Source organism: Gorilla gorilla, chromosome 9, assembly GCF_029281585.2.
Source record: "Gorilla gorilla gorilla isolate KB3781 chromosome 9, NHGRI_mGorGor1-v2.1_pri, whole genome shotgun sequence".
In the NCBI taxonomy this organism is placed as follows: domain Eukaryota; kingdom Metazoa; phylum Chordata; class Mammalia; order Primates; family Hominidae; genus Gorilla; species Gorilla gorilla.
Genome location: NC_073233.2, coordinates 18,755,242 through 18,777,760, shown reverse-complemented (window position 1 = coordinate 18,777,760; position 22,519 = coordinate 18,755,242). Strand labels below are relative to the sequence as shown.

The following is a 22,519-nucleotide window of genomic DNA, read 5'->3' as shown; positions in this document are numbered from 1 at the left end:
AACACGAGTGGTTTCTAGTAATCTCAAAATTCTTTCTAAATACTCACAATTTTTCTTTCTTTCCTTCCTTCCTTCCTTCCATTCCTTCTCTTTCTTTCTCTTTCTTTCTTTCTTTCTTTCTTTCTTTCTTTCTTTCTTTCTTTCTTTCTTTCTTTCTTTCTTTTCTTTTTTCTTTCTTTCTCCCCTCCCTCCCTCCCTTCCTTCCTTTCTGTCTCTCTCTCTCTCTCTCTCTCTCTCTCTCGAGATGGATTCTTGTCTCGCTCTGTCGCCCAGGCTGGGGTGCAGTGGTGCAATCTCGGCTCACTGCAAGCTCCACCTCCCGGGTTCACACCATTCTCCTGCCTCAGCCTCCCGAGTAGCTGGGACTACAGGCGCCCGCCACCACACCAGCTACTTTTTGTACTTTTTTTTAGTATAGACGGGGTTTCACCGTGTTAGCCATGATGGTCTCCATATCCTGCCTTGTGATCTGCCCGCCTTGGCCTCCCAAAATGCTGAGGTACAGGCATGAGCCACCGCACCTGGTCCACAATTTCTTTGATAATTATTTCTAGGCTGGGCGTGGTGGCTCATGCCTGTAATCCCAGCACTTTGGGAGGCCGAGGTGAGCGGATCATCTGGGGTCAGGAGTTCAAGACCAGCTGAGCCAACATGGTGAAACCCCATCTCTACTGAAAATACCAAAAGTTAGCTTGGCGTAGTGGCAGGCACCTGTAATCCCAACTACTCAGAGGCTGAGACAGGAGAATCGCTTGAACCTGGGAGGCGGAGGTTACAGTGAACCCCAGTTGCACCATTGCTCTCCAGCCTGGGCAACAGGAGCAAAACTCCATCTCAAAATAATAATAATAATGTTTCTAGAATTTGGACAAGGATCATAATTCATGCTTCTTTTCCATATGAAAAATGGAAAATGTGCTCCAAGACCTCTAGCCTTTTGGCTCCAAAATTCTCCATGAGTTTTCAAAGACTGAGGCCATATGTATAAGCTATTTCTCTTCTTTTGTTTTTTTTGTTTTGTTTTGTTTTTTTGAGACCAAATCTCACCCTGTCACCCAGGCTGGAGTGCAGTAGCATGATCTCAGCTCACTGCAACCTCTGCCTCCCCGGTTCAAGAGATTCTCCTGCCTCAGCCTCCTGAGTAGCTGGGATTACAGGTATGTGCCACCATGCCTGACTAATTTTTGTGTTTTTAGTAGAGATGGGGTTTCGCTATGTTGCCCAGGCTGGTCTTGAACCCCTGGGCTCAAGCGATCCACCTGCCTCAGCCTCCCAAAGTGCTGGGATTGCAGGTGTCACCAATCGCGCCCGGTCAATGTGCAAGACATTTCAAAAGCAGGGGCCTAATTCAGCAAGTTCTGATTGAGTAATGCTACATCCAAGACACTGTTTTATGTTCCATCTTTCACCTGGCCTTACAGCTCTCTCATTTTTTCCACGTATCTAGATTCAATCCCTTCTAGATATTTGTTTAATGTTTCTAGATTAAGGATCGTTTTTCCTTGATAGAGAAAACAGAAAAGCTGAGAGCTGAGAATTCTGCCTTTCCTCGTCATCTAACATTATACCATCTGCCACATGCACTGGGCCTATCCTTCCTTGTTCTCGATCCAAAAGAAGCAGCTTTCAAGACACTATTTTGCTGTCTTTAGAGCATTTTTTGTTGTTGCTTTTCAGATTCAGCCTCTTTGCTGCATTATACCCACACGTTCTAGCTAGACTTTTATCCAGGATTACATGTCATTTTTTCAGTCTTATGTGTCCTAAAATCTGGCCTGTTAGAGAGTTCCCTGTGCTGCCACACTGATTCCTCTTGACACTGTACTTGACAAACACAGGTTGAACAGAATCACTCAATTTAATTATTTTTTCAGTGGAATAACTTCTAATTTTATTGGCTACAGTTTTTTTTTTTTTTTTTTTAATGAGCTGAAGCTCTTGTCGCACAGGCTGGAGTGCAATGGCATGATCTCGGCTTACTGCAACCTCCGCCTCCTGGGTTCAAGCAATTCTCCTGCCTCAGCCTCCTGAGTAGCTGAGATTATAAGCACCTGCCACCATGCCTGGCTAATTTTTGTATTTTTAGTAGAGATAGGGTTTCACCATGTTGGCCAGGCTGGTCTCGAACTCCTGACCTCAGGTGATCCGCCCACCTCAGCCTCCCAAAGTGCTGGGATTGCAGGTGTGAGCCACGGCGCCCAGCCTATTTTTCAGTCTCCCTTTCTTCAGTAGTCAAAAGCACTTTGGGCGATCTTTGGGTGTGGAATCAAGTGCAGGTTTCCAGGGAATCTGCCTTCCCAAAGTATTGGGTTCAGGACGACTGTGCCCAGTTCAACCTTGCCTTGCTCTCCACTCCAATCACGCCCCAAGAGGCTCGTCTACGATTTCCATCTGCTCCCTGCCCCCTCCCGGTAAGATTCCTTCCTGTGGGTCCTGACGAAGGCAGCATTGCCCCTCACTATAAATGCAATAGAGTAAAGCGAAAGAAGCATGGGCTTTGAAGTCAATCAGACCTTGCTCTGCCACTTACAAACATGTGACTTTGGGCACGTAACCTCACATCTTTTTGCCTGAGTCTCCTCCTGTGGAAGATGGGGATGGTGATGATAGTACGTACCTTATAAATTGGATTAAATGAGCTGACGCATGTCAAATGCTTAGCACTGTGCTTGGCACATAGTAAACACTCAGTAAACTATACCATGCCATTTCTATAGTAAACTATACCATACCACACCTACCTTGCCATTTCTTCCAACGTCTAGTTCTATAGTTCAATATGGATTATTTTCTGTTCACCTTTAGAATTCAGCTAGAGTATAACCCCTACCTTGATTATACATGGCTAAACTTTATTTTGTAACTTAAAGTGAAGTTAACAAAAACTCATAAATAATATTTTTTTTGGCCTCATGTAAATGAAAAGGTCATGTGGCTGCGTAGATCATCCGCACTTCTTGGGAAGACACAAGCACCTGGTACCTATGCGATGGTTTGCTTATCCACATCTCCATCTGGTCCCATAGCTGCTGGTGCATGGAAAGCCCTTTCAGGGCACGGCTGGGACTCTTATGACCAGCTAGGAACCAGGACGCAGCTGCAATGGCACAGCCAAAAGGCAAGCAGCCTCTGGCTGTGAATAGAATGGTCCAGTTCTCCAGCCCTTTCTTCCTCTCACCCTCCGCCTGGGTCCACTGTCAACTGGCTCTTCAATTGCTCCTGTGTCCTCATCTCATGCCTTTTCCTGTGCGAAATGTAAGTATACCACTTGCTGAGGTGAAACGATCAAAACCCAACACAAAATGACTTTTTATTAATAGAGTCATTTATATTGACTCACTTTTGCCCAAGAGTACTCTCAAAATTGCAAAGCACACTATGTTACTTCCAACCACCAAGGCCGGTAAATCTTAGTCCCTACTTACCCTACGATGACTGGCATGTAAAGGTCAATAACTTTTTTCTTTTCTTTTCTTTTCTTTTTTTGAGACAGAGTCTTGCTCTGATGCTCAGGCTAGAGTGCAGTGGTGCAATTTTGGCCCACCACAAACTCCACCTCCCGGGTTCAAGCAATTCTTTTGCCTCAGCCTCCCAAGTAGCTGGGACTACAGGCATGCGCCACCATGCTCGGCTAATTTTTATATTTTTAGTACAGATGGAGTTTCACCATGTTGGCCAGGCTGGTCTTGAACTCCTGACCTCAGGTGATCTGCCTGTCTTGGCCTCCCAAAGTGCTGGGATTAGAGGCATGAGCCACCACGCTGGGCCAATAACATTTTTTGGAATGGATAGTAGTAGAGAAAAAAAATGATCTATTTATTCTTTAAACTCATGTCTTTTTTTTGTTTGTTTTTAACCATTTTTTTTTTGTAGGAAATGCTGAAGGCTTCTCTGATTATGTATTGGTGTGTGTTTTTTATCCAAGTTGGGTCTTGTTTTGCCGTGTGGTTCATAACTATCTATCTCTTTTGATGTGATTTTGCACCTCTTTAGAATCTGTGAGAAGTCCTAATTCAGTGTTCGCTCCAATTTTGTTGATGTAGTCTTCATCCTCACTGATGATCTAGGGGCCTTCAAGGGGCTTTAGAGAAAGTGGAGCAGGAACTCTCAATAGCACTGTGCAGGGCCTCTCCCCTGGAATGGCTGGGTTTCGGTCCCTGCCTTTTGTTCTCTGGTCTCTGGTCAGCACTCCACTCTGGAGCTCATGCACAGACCTGTTTCATTCAAGTCTCTACCAACCTTCATATGTGGAGCTCTAGGTATGTCTGCCTCCCACAGGCTCCTTACACAGAATGATGATAATCCAGAAAGCTGTGCTGTGAATCTGGCCTGATTCAGTCTTGACAAGCCCAAGATGCTAGTAGCTAGCTCACAATTCTGTTCTGGGAGTCAGAGCATGCAGCTGAAAAACAAAAATTCTAATCTTTCCCTTTTAAATTACTTTTTGTTTTGTTTTAATCTGTATATTTTTTAGAAACAAAAAAATTAGTTTTTCTTGACTTTGGGCTTTATTGAAATTGTATTATACTATATGTATTCCTCCATAACTTGCTTGTTTTAAATTCAAAATTATGTTGTAAAAATGCATCCATGTGACTGATTCATTTTCACTGCTGTATATATAATATTCGGTTGTATGACTATACCACAAATTATCCATTTTCCTGTTAATGGGTATCTGAGTTGTTCTTAGAGTTCTGTTATTATGAGTGATGCTGTTATGAGCATTCTTGTATGTGTCTTTTTGGCCATGTGGGTAAGAGTTTCTCTGGAGTATATATTAGGAATGAAATTCTTAAATTGTAGGGTATGCACATATTCAACTTTACAGCCTAAAGCCAAATTGTTTTCCAAAGTGTTGTGACAATTTGTGTTCCCATTAACATTGAATAAGAGTGCACCTTGTCCCTCACCCTTGCCAAATGCTTAGTATTATCAGATTTTTAAAGTTCTAATAATTTAATAGTTTTCAATAGTTTTTTACTGTAGTCTGAATTATTTGTATTTTCCAGTCTTTTTCATAGATTTATTGGACATTAAGTATTCTTCTGTGAAGAGAATATTTATGTCATTTGTCTATATTTATACTGGGTTGTTTGCCTATTTCTTACTGATTTGTAAGAGTGGGAATATTCTAGAATGCTGATTCTTTTTTGGTTATATTTTTTTGCAAACACAGTTGACCGTCTGTATCTGAGGGTTCTACATCCTCAGATTCAACCAACTGTGGATTGAAAATATTCTGGAAGGTAGAGCCAAGATGGCTGAATAGGAACAGCTCCAGTCTATAGCTCCCAGCGTGAGTGATGCAGAAGATGGGTGATTTCTGCATTTCCAACTGAACTTTGAAGAGAGTAGTGGTTCTCCCAGCACACAGCTTGAGAACTGAGAACGGGCAGACTGCCTCCTCAAGTGGGTCCCTGACCCCCGAGTAGCCTAACTGGGAGGCACCCCCCAGTAGGGGCAGACTGACACCTCACACGGCTGGGTACTCCTCTGAGACAAAACTTCCAAAGGAACGATCAGGCAGCAGCATTTGCGGTTCACCAATATCCGCTGTCCTGCAGCCACCACTGCTGATACCCAGGCAAATGGGTCTGGAGTGGATCTCCAGCAAACTCCAACAGACCTGCAGCTGAGGGTCCTGACTGTTAGAAGGAAAACTAACAAACAGAAAGGACATCCACACCAAAAACCCATCTGTACATCACCATCATCAAAGACCAAAGGTAGATAAAACCACAAAGATGGGGAAAAAACAGAGCAGAAAAACGGGAAACTCTAAAAATCAGAGCGCCTCTCCTCATCCAAAGGAACACAGCTCCTCACCAGCAACGGAACAAAGCTGGATGGAGAATGACTTTGATGAGTTGAGAGAAGGCTTCAGAAGATCAAACTACTATGAGCTAAAGGAGGAAGTTCGAACCAATGGCAAAAAAGTTAAAAACCTTGAAAAAAAATTGGACCAATGGCTAACTAGAATAATCAATGAAGAGAAGTCCTTAAAGGACCTGATGGAGCTGAAAACCACGGCATGAGAACTATGTGACAAATGCACAAGCCTCAGTAGCTGATGTGATCAACTGGAAGAAAGGGTATCAGCGATGAAAGATGAAATGAATGAAATGAAGTGAGAAGAGAAGTTTAGAGAAAAAAGAATAAAAAGAAACGAACAAAGCCTCCAAGAAATATGGGACTATGTGAAAAGACCAAATCTACATATGACTGGTGTACCTGAAAGTGATGGGGAAAATGGAATCAAGTTGGAAAACACTCTGCAGGATATTATCCAGGAGAACTTCCCCAATCTAGCAAGGCAGGCCAACATTCAGATTCAGGAAATACAGAGAATGCCACAAAGATACTCCTCGAGAATAGCAACTCCAAGACACATAACTGTCAGATTCACCAAAGTTGAAATGAAGGAAAAAATGTTAAGGGCAGCCAGAGAGAAAGGTCAGGTTACCCACAAAGGGAGGCCTATCCGACTAACAGCTGATCTCTCTGCAGAAACTCTACAAGCCAGAAGAGAGTAGGGGCCAATATTCAACATTCTTAAAGAAAACAATTCTCAACGCAGAATTTCATATCCAGCCAAACTAAGCTTCATAAGTGAAGGAGAAATAAAATACTTTACAGACAAGCAAATGCTGAGAGATTTTGTCACCACAAGGCCTGCCCTAAAAAAGCTCCTGAAGGAAGCACTAAATATGGAAAGGAACAACTGGTACCAGCCACTGCAAAAACATGCCAAATTGTAAAGACCATCAAGGCTAGGAAGAAACCGCATCAACTAACGAGCAAAATAACCAGCTAACATCATAATGACAGGATCAAATTCACACATAACAATATTAACCTTAAACATAAACGGGCTAAATGCTCCAATTAAAAGACACAGACTGGCAAATTGGATAAAGAGTCAAGAACCATCAGTGTGCTGTATTCAGGAAACCCATTTCACGTGCAGAGACACACATAGGCTCAAAATAAAGGGATGGAGGAAGATCTACCAAGAAAATGGAGAACAAAAAAAGGCAGGGGTTGCAATCCTAGTCTCTGATAAAACAGACTTTAAACCAACAAAGATCAAAAGAGACAAAGAAGGCCATTACATAATGGTAAAGGGATCAATTCAACAAGAAGAGCTAACTATCCTAAATATATATGCACCCAATACAGGAGCACACAGATTCATAAAGCAAGTCCTTAGTGACCTACAAAGAGACTTAGACTCCCACACAATAATAATGGGAGACTTTAACACCCCACTGTCAACATTAGACAGATCAACGAGACAGAAAGTTAACAAGGATACCCAGGAATTGAACTCAGCTCTGCACCAAGCGGACCTACTAGACACCTACAGAACTCTCCACCCCAAATCAACAGAATATACATTCTTTTCAGCACCACACCACACCTATTCCAAAACTGACCACATAGTTGGAAGTAAAGCTCTCCTCAGCAAATGTAAAAGAACAGAAATTATAACAAACTGTCTCTCAGACCATAGTGCAATCAAACTAGAACTCAGGATTAAGAAACTCACTCAAAACCACTCAACTACATGGAAACTGAACAACCTGCTCCTGAATGACTACTGGGTACATAATGAAATGAAGGCAGAAATAAAGATGTTCTTTGAAACCAACGAGAACAAAGACGAAACATACCAGAATCTCTGGGACACATTCAAAGCAGTGTGTAGACAGAAATTTATAGCACTGAATGCCCACAAAAGGAAGCAGGAAAGATCTAAAATTGACACCCTAACATCACAATTAAAAGAACTAGAGAAGCAAGAGCAAACACATTCAAAAGCTAGCAGAAGGCAAGAAATAACTAAGATCAGAGCAGAACTGAAGGAAATAGAGACACAAAAAACCCTTCAAAAAGTCAATGAATCCAGGAGCTGGTTTTTTGAAAAGATCAACAAAATTGATAGACCGCTAGCAAGACTAATAAAGAATAAAAGAGAGAAGAATCAAATGGACGCAATAAAAAATGACAAAGGGGATATCACCACCGATCCCACAGAAATACAAACTACCATCAGAGAATACTATAAACACCTCTACGCAAATCAACTAGAAAATCTAGAAGAAATGGATAAATTCCTCGACACATACACCCTCCCAAGACTAAACCAGGAAGAAGTTGAATCTCTGAATAGACCAATAACAGGCTCTGAAATTGAGGCAATAATTAATAGCTTACCAACCAAAACAAGTCCAGGACCAGATGGATTCACAGCCAAATTCTACCAGAGGTTCAAGGAGGAGCTGGAACCATTCCTTCTGAAACTATTCCAATCAACAGAAAAAGAAGGAATCCTTCCTAACTCATTTTATGAGGCCAGCATCATCCTGATACCAAAGCCTGGTAGAGACACAACAAAAAAAGAGAATTTTAGACCAATATCCTTGATGAACATTGATGCAAAGATCCTCAATAAAATACTGGCAAACTGAATCCAGCAGCACATCAAAAAGCTTATCCACCATGCTCAAGTCAGCTTCATCCCTGGGATGCAAGGCTGGTTCAACATATGAAAATCAATAAACGCAATCCAGCATATAAACAGAACCAAAGACAAAAACCACATGATTATCTCAATAGATGCAGAAAAGGCCTTTGACAAAATTCAACAACCCTTCATGCTAAAAACTCTCAAGAAATTAGGTATTGATGGGATGTATCTCAAAATAATAAGAGCCATCTATGACAAACTGACAGCCAATATCATACTGAATGGACAAAAACTGGAAGCATTCCCTTTGAAAACTGGCACAAGACAGGGATGCCCTCTCTCACCACTCCTATTCAATATAGTGTTGGAAGTTCTGGTCAGGGCAATCAGGCAGGAGAAGGAAATAAAGGGCATTCAATTAGGAAAAGAGGAAGTCAAATTTCCCTGTTTGCAGATGACATGATTGTATATCTAGAAAACCCCATTGTCTCAGCCCAAAATCTCCTTAAGCTGATAAGCAACTTCAGCAAAGTCTCAGGATACAAAATCAATGTGCAAAAATCACAAACATTCTTATACACCAATAATAGACAAACAGAGAGCCAAATCATGAGTGAACTCCCATTCACAACTGCCTCAAAGAGAATAAAATACCTAGGAATCCAACTTACAAGGGATGTGAAGGACCTCTTCAAGGAGAACTACAAACCAGTGCTCAATGAAATAAAAGAGGATACAAACAAATGGAAGAACATTCCATGCTCATGGGTAGGAAGAATCAATATCATGAGAATGGCCATACTGCCCAAGGTAATTTATAGATTCAATGCCATCCCCATCAAGCTACCAATGACTTTCTTCACAGAATTGGAAAAACTTCTTTAAAGTTCATATGGAACCAAAAAAGAGCCCGCATTGTCAAGTCAATCCCAAGCCAAAAGAACAAAGCTGGAGGCATCATGCTACCTGACTTCAAACTGTACTACAAGGCTACAGTAACCAAAACAACATGGTACTGGTACCAAAACAGATACACAGACCAATGGAACAGAACAGAGCTCTCAGAAATAATGCTGCATATCTACAACTATCTGATCTTTGACAAACTTGACAAAAACAAGAAATGGGGAAAGGATTCCCTATTTAATAAATGGTGCTGGGAAAAGTAGCTAGCCATATGTAGAAAGCTGAAACTGGATCCCTTCCTTACACCTTATACAAAAATTAATTCAAGATGGATTAAAGACTTACATGTTAGACCTAAAACCATAAAAACCCTAGAAGAAAACCTAGGCAATACCATTCAGGACATAGGCATGGGCAAGGACTTCATGTCTAAAACACCAAAAGCAATGGCAACAAAAGCCAAAATTGACAAATCGGATCTAATTAAACTCAAGAGCTTCTGCACAGCAAAAGAAACTACCATCAGAGTGAACAGGCAACCTACAGAATGGGAGAAAATTTTTGCAACCTACTCATCTGACAAAGGGCTAATATCCAGGGCTAATATCCAGAATCTACAATGAACTCAAACAAATTTACAAGAAAAAAACAAACAATCCCATCAAAAAGTGGGTGAAGGATATGAAGAGACACTTCTCAAAAGAAGACATTTATGCAGCCAAAAGACCCATGAAAAGATGCTCATCATCACTGGCCATCAGAGAAATGCAAATCAAAACCACAATGAGATACGATCTCACACCAGTTAGAATGGCGATCATTAAAAAGTCAGGAAACAACAGGTGCTGGAGAGGATGTGGAGAAATAGGAACACTTTTACACTGTTGGTGGGACTGTAAACTAGTTCAACCATTGTGGAAGACAGTGTGGTGATTCCTCAGGGATCTAGAACAGAAATACCATTTGACCCAGCCATCCCATTACTGGGTATATACCCAAAGGATTATAAGTCATGCTGCTATAAAGACACATGTGCACGTATGTTTATTGCAGCACTATTCACAATAGCCAAGACTTGGAACCAACCCAAATGTCCATCAATGATAGACTGGACTAAGAAAATGTACATATACACCATGGAATACTATGCAGCCATAAAAAATGAAGAGTTCATGTCCTTTGTAGGGACATGGATAAAGCTGGAAACCATCATTCTCAGCAAACTATCACAAGGACAAAAAAACCAAACACCACATGTTCTCACTCACAGGTGGGAATTGAACAATAAGAACACATGGACACAGGAAGGGGAACATCACACACCGGGGACTGTTGTGGGGGGGTGGGGGGAGGGGGGAGCGATAGCATTAGGAGATATACCTAATGCTAATTGACGAGTTAATGGGTGCAGCACACCAACATGGCACATGTATACATATGTAACTAGCCTGCACGCTGTGCACATGTACCCTAAAACTTAAAGTATAATAATAATAAAATTAAAAAAAGAAAAGAAAATATTCTGGATAAAAGAAGGATGGTTGTGTCTGTACTGAACATACACAGACTCTTTTTCTTGTCATTATTCCCTAAACAACATGGTATAACAACTATTTACACAACATTTACACTGTATTCAGTATTATGAGTAATCTAGAGATGATTTCAAGTATGCAAGAGGACGTGCATAGGTTATACGCAGTGACTTTGCCATTTTATATCAGGGACTTGAGCATCCTCAAATTTTGGTATCTTCAGGGGTTCTGGAACAAATCCTCTGTGGATAACAGAGTGTGACTGTATATTTTCCAAATGAGTGTCTTTTCATTTCCTTTATAGTATCTATTGACTAACAACTTGAGGTCAAAAAAAGATTCTTAACATCTCAAGTTTCAATTTTCACATTAAAGTCCTTAATCTTTATGGAATTGATTTGTTTGCATGGTATGAAACAAGACTCAATTTCGTTTTTTCCTCTATGGAAACCAATTGTCTCAGAATCACTTACTTCCTGTGATCTCTAATGCTACTGCTGGCTTATATCAACTTTTCATATATATAAGATTATGTTTGGGTCGTTTGATGACTTTCAGAAAAGTATTAAAATTGGCTCCATAAGATAGTACATGTTTTTTGCTAGATTTACTCCTAGGTACCTTATATTTTTGATGTTAATATAAGTGGTATCTTTGTTACTTCATTTTCTAGGTGTTTCATGCTGAGATATTGAAATGCAATTAATTTTTCTAGTTTGAGCTTATATCCAGTCACTGTTATTTAGGTCCTTATTATGTTTAATAGTTTACTTGTACATTTTGGGGTTTTTTTCATATAGACAATCCTAGCATCTGGAAACAACAAATTTTTTTTTTCTTTCTTTCCAAACCTCTTGCCTTTCTCTGCCTTGTCTTACCACACTGGTTGGGATCTCCTGCACAAAGTTAAATAGAAGACTTAAGAGTAGGCAACATTATTTTATTACTGATTTTTAAAGAAATGCTTCGATTTAACAGTGATGTTTGCCACATGGTTTTGGAAAATATGTTCCAATTAAGAAAGTTCTATTCTGTTCTATTGCTTTTTTTTTTTTGCTAAAAGTTTTTAGCAAATGGATGTTAAATTGTGTCAAATGATTTTCCTTCTTCTATTGAAAAGACCATAAGATTTTCCTCTTTAATTTTTCAATATGGTAGTTATAAAATCACCCTTAGATTACCAGATTTAAAAACTAACGGGATTAAGTGTTTGTTACATTCTTTTATCTTTTTGAATCTTTGCTGTATCTGCGGTTGCATCTGCCCTTTCCATTTCTTCTTTATTTCTGTCTTCTGTCTTATTTTTAAAAAACAACTTGCGAGGGTCAGCTTTCGTCTCTCATTAATACGTTTGTTCAATATTTGGCTTGCAGTGAGGCCATGGACTTCCTACAGAGTGGCCAGTGAAGCTGGAAACAGAGGTGAATATACAGCAAGCGGACTGTTGGTATTTGTTGAGTGAGCCAGTCTTCCATAGACTAGGAGTGTCCCTGTACATCTTTGCTGAGTGAGCCAAACTGCAAGGCCCTACCATCCTCTGAACCTTAGCCATTCCTCTAACTAGTCAGGTAGAGAATTCCAAGAAGTGGGTCAGGATACTACTGTGTGACTACTGCACAACTACTTGCTTCCTGGGAAAGGGGAATTGGCTCATTTACTGCTTGCTATAAAAGCTGCTGAGTCCTTTTCCTGGGGTTCCCTAGCTATGGGACAACTCACTGCATGCACAGGTGCCATCTGGGCTCATCATGTCACACCATGGGACTTGGGGACACGGCAACTTGGGCTACCGAGCTGATGTTCCTGCTGTTTGCTATGCTGTGAATAATAAACTCTCTTGCTCTGATGTACTGAATTTTGTTGTTTACTTTTTGCACCTATATAGTTGTGGCAAACAACCCAAGTTCCTTGCATGCTTAATCATCCACTTTGAAGTCTTATTACTCCTGACCATTATCTATAAGGTTGGTGTCCTTTTCTGACAATATCCCATTATATTATGTGACAAAATAATATTATCTGTGTTTCTGTGTTCATGGCTACCTGTATTTAGAGAGACTCCTTTAGAATCACAGAAGATCTCAACCCTTCCCCTGCTCTGCTGACTTACGAATGCACAGCAACCAGCCATGTCTAATGATGGATGAAAGGGTACAACCATTAACTCACTGCCTTCCAGTACCTTTTGAGAACAAATAGTTATGGAAGGAAACCTAAAGAATATCTATTTCCTAAAACCCATTCCCAAATTGTGGCAGAGTGTCAGAGAGGCATGCCTCCAAACCCATAGTCTGCTGTCTTTGTTGAACAGCTTTTATCGCATTACTGTTTTTTGGGGGTGGTGGTGGCGGGGGTGTGGGAGTGATAACAATGAGTCCTCATTGAGATCCTTGTTTGGATCAGGCATGCGAAATTCATGTATTACAAATATTTAGAGAAACCAGCTTAAATCTCTTGTAGGGAGTATAGTTACAAATGAATGTGAATGGATGAACAAACAAATAAATACAATTTGAGAAGTCATTGACCATCCAGCTGTGTTTTATAATAATAGGGATATAAAAGAAAAGAGAAGGAATATTTTTGAATACCTATTTTATTTCAGGCCCTTTTTTGGGTGCTTTACTAACATTATTTCACTTAATCTTTTCTTCATATCACCCCTGTGAGGTTGGTATTATTAATTCAATTTTACAGATGAGAAAATTTGGCAGAAAAGTAAATAATTGTATAGGGACTACATTGGGATTCAAACTCAGGAGTGTCTGATTCTAATGCCTGTGCTCTGTCCAGGACACCTCACTGTACATTATCCAGGAATTTTTATTCCTCGGGTCCTCAGCAGCAGTGAAAACCATGGAGTGTAAGCCCAGCTACTTCCCCGGTCCTGGAGAGGCTTTCGCTAGCATTTCTCACATAATGTGTGCTCCTGCTGCCACCTGCTGGCACCTTGTGCATCCTAATTTTTCTTGGTAAACCCCCTCAATCTCCGGGAAGAAGAAACCATCTGGCTCCAAAAAAGGCAAGAAGCTCCATGCAGACAACTAGCTGGTAAATCTTCCCCAAAGCTGGTAAAGCTATAAGGGAATAATTATTCTCATCGACCTCCCCTGGGGAGAAATCCTTTCTCTTTCGAAGTTATTCAGTTTTCATCAGATTCCAGGTATTGAAAGAAAGCCCAGATTGTGTTATCCAGACCATTTAAATTTGAATGGTGGTCTCTTGCTAGACTGGGGTATTCCATGCCCCTAGTATGTAACACTGATCATCATATTGACAAGCAACAAGCCAGTAGGTAACAGTGCCTCAACCAAGAAGAGTCTAAGTGGCTGCAGAGCTGGGCTTGGCCTCTTTCCAGAAGGTGGTAGGGCCCCCAGGAATCAGGTTACTGCATATCCTGGTCCTTCACCTGGGCAGCTAGGACCAAGAGGGGACTCTCTTCCCTCTGTCAAAGACATCACACACACACACACACACACACACACACACACACACACACACACACACACACACACACTCTCTCTCTCTCTCTCTCTCTCTCTGTCTTTCTCTCTCTCTCTCTGTCTCTCCCTCTCTCTGTCTGTCTCTCTCTCTCTCTCCACGTCCTGCAAAACATAATGATTTGTCATCTGGGATGGATTATTAGATTTTTGTTTTCCTTTGTTTCCCTTTCCTTGACAAAATGGGGAAAAACCCTTCCCGGGGGTGGGAGAGCTTATTTCTGACTGCTGGAAAAAAAGAAAGCAGGAATTGTTGTCACGACAATGAGGAGCTCATCAAAGCCTCATTTTGCTCATCAGCCATCATTGCCCTCCATCCTGCACCCCCGCATGTTCCTCTAATTCAATGCCCGCCTAATGAATAACTCCCAGAACAAAAGCCCCTTTCAGGCTGCCTACATAATTATCAGAGGAGCCTTGCATAACTGTCGCAGACTACTCATGTTTTCAGGTCTGTCTCTAAATTTGGTTATTCACAACCTTTATAGCTCAATATTATTGCCTAACTGTGATCATTTTCTAATTATCCTAATAATACCTATTAAATAATTCCCATTAAATCACTTGAACCGGAGCAGCACAGGCCAGCTCAAATACAACTTAACCTAATAAGCATTGGTCATTCATTAAGCAACAGCGCAATCTCTTAAAGGGACTGAATAGAATATTAAACCACCAAGGAATATTATTATTGCACAAATGTTATTACAAGTTAGAGTATATTAATTTTGGTGGCTGCTCTGCAAAACTTCCATTTGGTTGCTTTTGAGGCCACTCTCCCGACTTGACTCTTTTAGTCTCCAGCCCCTTGTTGATCTGCATCTGTCACCCACACAAGGACAATCAAGGGAAAAAGGCCCATAAACTTAACAGGGGAATTAAATTACCAAGGATATAAAGGGAATGAATGGAATCCATCTTCTGGCTGGCTTGGCACACCTCTGAAACATCACAAGCTGGCCAGATTTCTTTTGCTATAACTCAAAATAGCTCTCTGTTTTCTTTTTTTTTTCATATTTGGGGATGAGGAAGATTTTCAGAAGATGCTTTACAATTTTGGTTTCTATCATTTAAATTTCATGCAGTAAAAATTAGACAAATTCTTTAAAAGAAGATGTGTGTGGATACTTAGTAATATTTTGTAAAATGATATGAGTAGTGTTTACTAAATGCCTACAACGTAGGCAATACTCCGGTAGAGACTTTGCCTATCAACACTTCTAATTCTCAAAATGACCTGATAATATGGGGATTATTATCTTCATTTTTCAGATAAAAAATCTAGGACCAGAGAGGTTAAGTGATTTTCCCAGGACTATTCAGCCTAAGTGGAGTGGAACAGAATTTGAACACAGGGCTTATTGGCTTATTGGCGCCCACAGCTCCCCACTTCCCACCATGCCACCTCTTGGCCTGTGTTGCTGGCGGCAAACTGAAGCACACCCTGGCTTTTCTGGTTTTTCCTTTTCTTTTCTAATGCTCTCACTGAGATCAGCAGATTGTCAAAGACAAGGACCAGAGCCTTCTGGACTGGGAATATGACCAAGCACCAAACAAGGGCAGTTCATTCTACCAAAAGTCCCACAGCAGCTGTAGAGACGGACAGTGACTCTCAGTCCAGGCAGCAAGAAACTCTTTATATTTGTAATAAGCCTATTTCTAATGAGCAAATTTGGGTCATCTTTGCAAGGAAATCCAGTGCATTTTAGTAAAAAAAACAAACAGGTATTGATTAATCATCTGCTCCATGCCAGGCACTGGCTGTGGATATTACATAAATTATTTTAGCTAATCCTCACCACAAATACAAGTAAAAGTATTATTAGCACTCCCAATTTACCAACAAGAAAACTGAAGCACAGAAGAGGTAAAGTCTGACTCTAGCATTTCCCTGAAATCTCGTGCTAAATTAACCACGCAGTTAATGAAACTGAAACCTCAGGACCCCTTACTTGGATGGGTCCTTGCAAGGTTCTGGAAGCAGCCCTCACAATTTTACATGCATGACTTTGCATGAACTCCAGGCCTCAGGAAATCTGGGTCTGCACCTGCTAGTGTCATCGCTCTCATGTAACTGGACTCTTAAAGAATTGAAATCCTAATGTTTCACTTGTTAAGTAACAAGTAACCTGTTGTTTATGTTATTGCACATTATTTCAGTGCTCAGTTTTTCACCTTTTATATCTCAAATGCTGAAGGCTGAAGACATCACATTATAAAACTAAAGAGACAATACCCCCAACAAACTCTTAGCGCCCCCCAATTCATGAGCCACACCCCTACTGGAAGATTTCCGAAAATGTAGGTTTCTTTAAGCCACTCCTTACCTGAAAACCCTTCACTAGCTCATTTGTGAAGATATTTCATGTCTTTCCACATTTGACCTTTGCAGGTGCTGTTCCCTCTGCCAAAACAATCTCCTCTTTACTGGTTAACTCTTGTTCCTCCTCTGGTTCTCATCTTATAGATCACCCCTTCCCAGAAGCCTTGCTTGATGGCTTCCCTCGCCCCAAGATCAGTTAGGAACCTCTTGGTTCTGTTCACGTTGTACCCTAATGCTTGTTCCTATGACAGCATTTGTCATACTGTATTGTGGATTACCTCTTTACCTCTGTGTGTCTCTCAATGGACTATAAATTTCTCAAGGTAGAAACTGCATCATACTCATTGTTACAGACCCAGTGTTTTAATGTCTAATGCATAGTAGGTCTTCACCAGATGAGTTCTGTTTGAATCCAAGAATCTGAAGCTATTACTGGAAAAGTTACCACTTATTGCTTTACCTTGGGCCAGGCAATGTGTTAACTTAAGCATCAAATCTAATTTCTTCTTTAATCCTTATATCAGTTCTATAAAGGAGAAAAACACTATTATCCCCATTTTAGATGAGAAAATGAAAAAGTATAAAGGTTTATAATGTGACTGGCTCAAGGTCATACAGGTAGTAAAGGAAAAACCAGGACATTGACTCTCACTCTGAGTTTTGAATTACTACCAACACTGCTCCAATACCCATATATTTCTCCTGAATTTATCTTAATCCTTGAATTGCAAAGAACATTCGTGTTAGCCAGGGGAGAGGTGGGGCTGAACAGAAGCCCAGTTATGAGGCCTGCGGGCTGACCAATGCTCCTGGGAATTTCAAAGTGGGCCACTAGTTTGATTTTTACAATTGATCTTGGCCAAAAGGCCGAGAAACAATAGTTTGATGTTTAAAGTGTGCGGCAGTTGTGGATTTAGCACCATATGTCCATGCTGACAGATCTCCAGCAGGTGACAAGGTCTGTTTTCCTCAGATGGTTACGCTAGCACTATTCTCAGACCATGCTCACTGCTCCGGATCTGCTGGGATGCCGTACCTGCTTCTCCTCGCAATGCCTTCTCCAGCCTCACACCCTGGATCTCAGAAGCCCTCTGCCGCTCCTCCACCTCCTCCAGCTGCCTCTGGATGGCCTGCAACACCAGGATCAGATGTCACACAAGGACTTTCCACATAGAGTCCCAAGAGGGGCTGATTCTGCCACTTACTTTCCAGGAGAAAGAGGCCCTTTCACTTGTGATGGTCCTGCCTTGAATAACTAGGCAAGGACCTCTGAATTCCCAGACAACTATACCCTGATGTTTCCCTTCCTTAGCATGCAACATAAAGCAAGGAATTTGTATGTATGTTCAACTGGCCCTTAAGTAGACATTAAAACAGTCCCCTTAGACAAGGCCAATCACAGATGTCCTCCAAGACAGAGGCTGTTGGGTGAGGTGAGCAGTCATCATGGCTCCTAACTATGGCCGTGGCATGATTGGAGCTGCAGCCACTGTTCAGAGTAGGGTAGGGGGTCCAGGGGCAAACAAAGTACTTGCATAATCTATTTTCCCCAAGAAGAACCAGCCTATACCTCCCAAGGAGTCAGTCTGGAGCAAGAGAACTGGGCCAGCTCCCGGGGTTTCGTGCTCCTGTTTTAGATTGTCCTGCTCCTGTCTTTAGCTACAAATTGTACCTGTTCTTTCATTGCACCATGGGCAGATGCCCAGCGTTCTTTCATTGTGGAAGTGTACTGTGGCTTTGTTACTAGCAGGTTATTAAGGTGAGACACAAGATGTTTAACTTGTTAGGGGATGACATCATACTCTCCTTAGGTTCATTATAGACACCTGATAAGGTCTGAGATCATGACTTTGTTTGCATTTACATATTTATTTTCCTTACTATTAATCTCTTGTGTATATTAGAAAGAAATTAGGGAAAAGCCATTCCTATATAAATTTTGTTCATCCCCATCCATTTTCTCTGCTTTCAAATACCATGCTGTCAAAAGACACATCCCTTGGCAGAACAGACTTTACACCTGGCAGAACAGGTATATTCAAGGAACAGTCAGTTGTTTGGGCAGACAGAATGCCTGTGTTCCTCCTCTGTTTTACTTTACTCTGTCTCACTCCCCTTCTTCCTTAACCCCAGCTGCCTGCTGTCTACAGGGGAGTCTTTCTAAATCTCCCCTGGGATCACAAGTACAGCAGCCGAGGCCCCTCCAATCCTGGAAAGGGACCCAAGCAGGGAGGGGTGGGGCCTGCACAGCCACCGGGCTCTTCTTGTCCCAGCTATGAGTGCTTAAGTCCCAACATAAAATCTGAAATAGATGGAAAGTCTACTTAAAACTATTTGTAATTTCATGCCCTCTTCCTGTCTCTCCCTTAAAGACAATTATATCTTTATAAATCCATCTCTTGCTGGCATGCTGTAGAATTGCTAAAGAAAGGAAGCACCTAAATGGCTTTATTACCGATCACTGTGCAGTAACAGCTATCTGGTTCTTAGAGACTAAATTGTGTCCCACCCCAAATGCATATGTTGAAGCCCTAACCCCCTATGTGACTATATTTGGAGATAGGGCCTTTAAGGAGGTAATCCAGGTGAAATGAAGTCATAGGGCTGGGGCCCTAATCCAATGCAGCTGATGTCCTTATAAGAGGAAAAGACACCAGAGATATTTTTCTCTGCTCACGTGAACTCACAGAAAGACCATGTGAGGACACGTGAAGAAGGCAGCTGTCTACAAGCCAGGAAGAGAGGCCTCACCAGGTGCCAAACCTGCCAGCACCTTGATCTTGGACTTCTCAGCTCCAGAACATGAGGAAAATAAGTTTCTGTTGTTTAAGCCATCCGGTCTGTGGTACTTTGTTATGGCAGCCCAAGCAGACGAATACAGTGGTCATTCTTTAGACACTAAGGATGAGGCTGGGCACGGTGGCTCACACCAGTAATCTCAGCATTTTGGGAAGCTGAGGTGGGAGGATCACTTGAGCTCAGGAGTTTGAGACCAGCCTAGCCAACATGGTGAAAACCCGTCTCTACTAAAAATACAAAAATTAGCTGGGCGTGGTGGTGGGCTTCTGTAATCCCAACTACTCAGGAGGCTGAGGCAAGAGAATCGCTTGAACCTAGGAGGTGGAGGTTGCAGTAAACTGAGATCACACCACTGCACTCCAGCCTGGGTGACACAGCAAGACTCTGCCTCAAAAATAAAAAAACAAAAAACAAAAAACAACTAAGGATGAAAGTCTCAGAGATTAAAAAGGGCTGCAGGACTCAAAAGGCCATTGTAATTCCTCTCTCTTCACAACCATCTGGGATGAAAATACAAGGAAGAGGCATTGCCTAGTTTGCCAATCAATATCATAAGACTTGTCTTGTTCTTGGAAGGAAAAGTTGCAGTGTTTCAAGGAAACCTGTTTTAGAGGTTGCAAGTAGACAGAAGTGACTTTTCCCCATTCACTAGGTGAAAGAGGTAGCTCCCAAGTCAGCCACGGGGAAGGGTAAAGGAGGGTGGATTGAATGACATCACTCTGGTCAGAAATAGTGTATAGGATTATTAGCCAGATAAAGGGAATTAATGGAGAAAGGGATGTGAGGGTATACTGGATTAACATGAGTGGTCATTCTAAGTCCGAGTATCCTAAAACCCAACTCTTGTTCAAGACTAGGCTTGGGTTCCTCAGAGAGGTGGAGGATGCCTTGAATTTCTGCTTCATTTTGCCTGTCTGTGATGGAGTTGTGGCTGAGCAACTTGGGAGGAAGTGTTTGAAGTAAGCAATTGGGCCAGGAAATCTGTATTGGAATGCTAGATACTTATGATTTCAACTAATCTTGAAATAGAGACAGCCCTTAATAGCTGTCAGTTTAGTAAAGACACTGTCAGGGAGTTGGTGGAAGATTTGTGTCCTCACAGAAGACAAAACTAAGTTCACTGCTATGTGGCAGTCAGGGATGACTCCCAAGGCCATGCGTTGGCTCTTGTTCCAGCCTCACATGTCTGCAGATGGAGGGGTGGCTGAGAATAGGCCAGATTAACACGTGGGCCCTCCAGGACCCAGAGTCCTACTGAGACTAAGCCAGAGCCTCTTTAAAACGGCCACAAATCTGGTTCCTCAGAGAACAAGACTGACCTTTCTCCAGCCTGCTTTCCCTAATACAATGCAGACTCCCAAAACCCTTTCCCATCCAGAGTCCCAGGATCCTGGACCCAGGCCCACTCACTCATCTCCAGTTTATTTACTGACCTGAGCCTTATAGAGTCTTTTCAATTCTTCTTGCTTAACCAGCTGCTTCATTGCTTTTTCTAGCTTCTTTCTTCTTCTAAGTGTAGTCTTCTCCTGTGAAAACCAATAGAGAAAAAAATTATGTCAGAGAAAAACAGGGTTGAAATTTACAAAATATCATTATAGGCTTCTACCCTCTCCAACTAATGATTCCCAGCCACTGCTTACCTTCTAAAATAACGACATCTGGTAGAACTCTCTGCAATGATAGAAATAACCTATAGCTGTGCTGTCTGAAATACAGAAGCCACAAGCCCCATGTGGCTAGTGGACACTTGAAGTGAGTGTGGATTAGAAATTGAATTTTAAATTGTATTCAATTTTAATGAATTTAAATGTAAATTTAAGTAGCCACATGTCACTAGTAGGTTCTGGATTGGGAAGCTGCTATGTGTGTATTGGGAGGGAGTGTATGTGTAGGTCTGTAGCTGGGAATTGCTATAATAGAATACTGTCTGGGTTCAGCTGAGAGAAGGAATTGTACAAGAATTATACTTTACAAGGGTGCTACGATATGGCCCAGGGATGATGGGCTTGGGAGAGAGAGAGACAGGTAGGCAAGTAGACAGACATACACACACATTCTCTCTCTCACTACATGAAAACCAGTTAACAACTTTAAATAGTGCTTAGGTTGAGTCTACAGTGGCTAATTAAACCTGGAAATGGAGAAATGTATCATTCCAATGAAAGTGTTTTTTGGCTTGAGGGAAGCATGAGATTGCTTCTCTTCCCAACCTCACTTTGTTTATACAATTATAGCATTACTGTCACTGGGTTGTGTGTGTACCTGTGCTTGTTAAAAAAATTTTAAATTGATGCATATAAAGTAGAAGTCTAGATCTTGATAGTATCACTTCCAGGTTTTAGACACAAGAGAAAAAAGAAGTGATGGTGTGGTTAATTCCACATACTGGAAAGTTCAGGAGGCACTTAAAAATGGGAGAAATAGCAGAGACTAATGGTTGAGCACTGGGCCCACAAGACAGGCAAAGCTGGCATCCAATCCCAGCTGAGCTGTGTGAGCTTCAGAATGTCACACAACATTCTGAACTTCAGTGCTCTCTTTAGAGTAATGAGAAGAATTTACTGCCTACTTTGTAGGGATACACTAAGGACTAAATGAAATAATAAGGCTAAGCCTTTTGTAGAATACCTGAAAAAGACATGGGATGAACACTCAGTAAATACTAATAGCATGATTTTTATAGCATTCGTATATTATTATATTTTAAATTAGCATGATTATCACATTGTACTAAAATCTATTATGATTTTTGTGTGTAGGAGTATATATTATACATACACACACAGACATTCTGGATCTACAAAATAAATGTTCAAATTGGGCTATTTTTACTCGTTTGCCTTCTCTGAGCATACACATCAACTTTCTGTATACTAGGATGAGGATTAGAGCATGCTAGACATTTCTTTTTAATGCTGGAATAAATAAATATGAAATTTAAAAATTGTTGTAGCTAGCTTGGTGCCTACAGGCTATTTTTCTG

The 22,519-nt window shown here is 41.3% G+C and overlaps 1 protein-coding gene across 1 annotated transcript in view; it reads right to left on the bottom strand.

Moving 5' to 3' along the window:
- The window catches only part of MICAL2 (microtubule associated monooxygenase, calponin and LIM domain containing 2), a 254,029-nt gene that overhangs the window by 16,928 nt on the left and 214,582 nt on the right, over window positions 1–22,519 (bottom strand). Inside the window, exons 33-34 of the mRNA XM_055356265.2 lie at window positions 20,970–21,062; window positions 17,774–17,867 (exon numbers count right to left, since the gene is read on the bottom strand). Coding sequence (XP_055212240.2) covers window positions 17,774–17,867; window positions 20,970–21,062 — 187 coding nt within the window. The remainder of the gene's footprint in view (window positions 1–17,773; window positions 17,868–20,969; window positions 21,063–22,519) is intronic.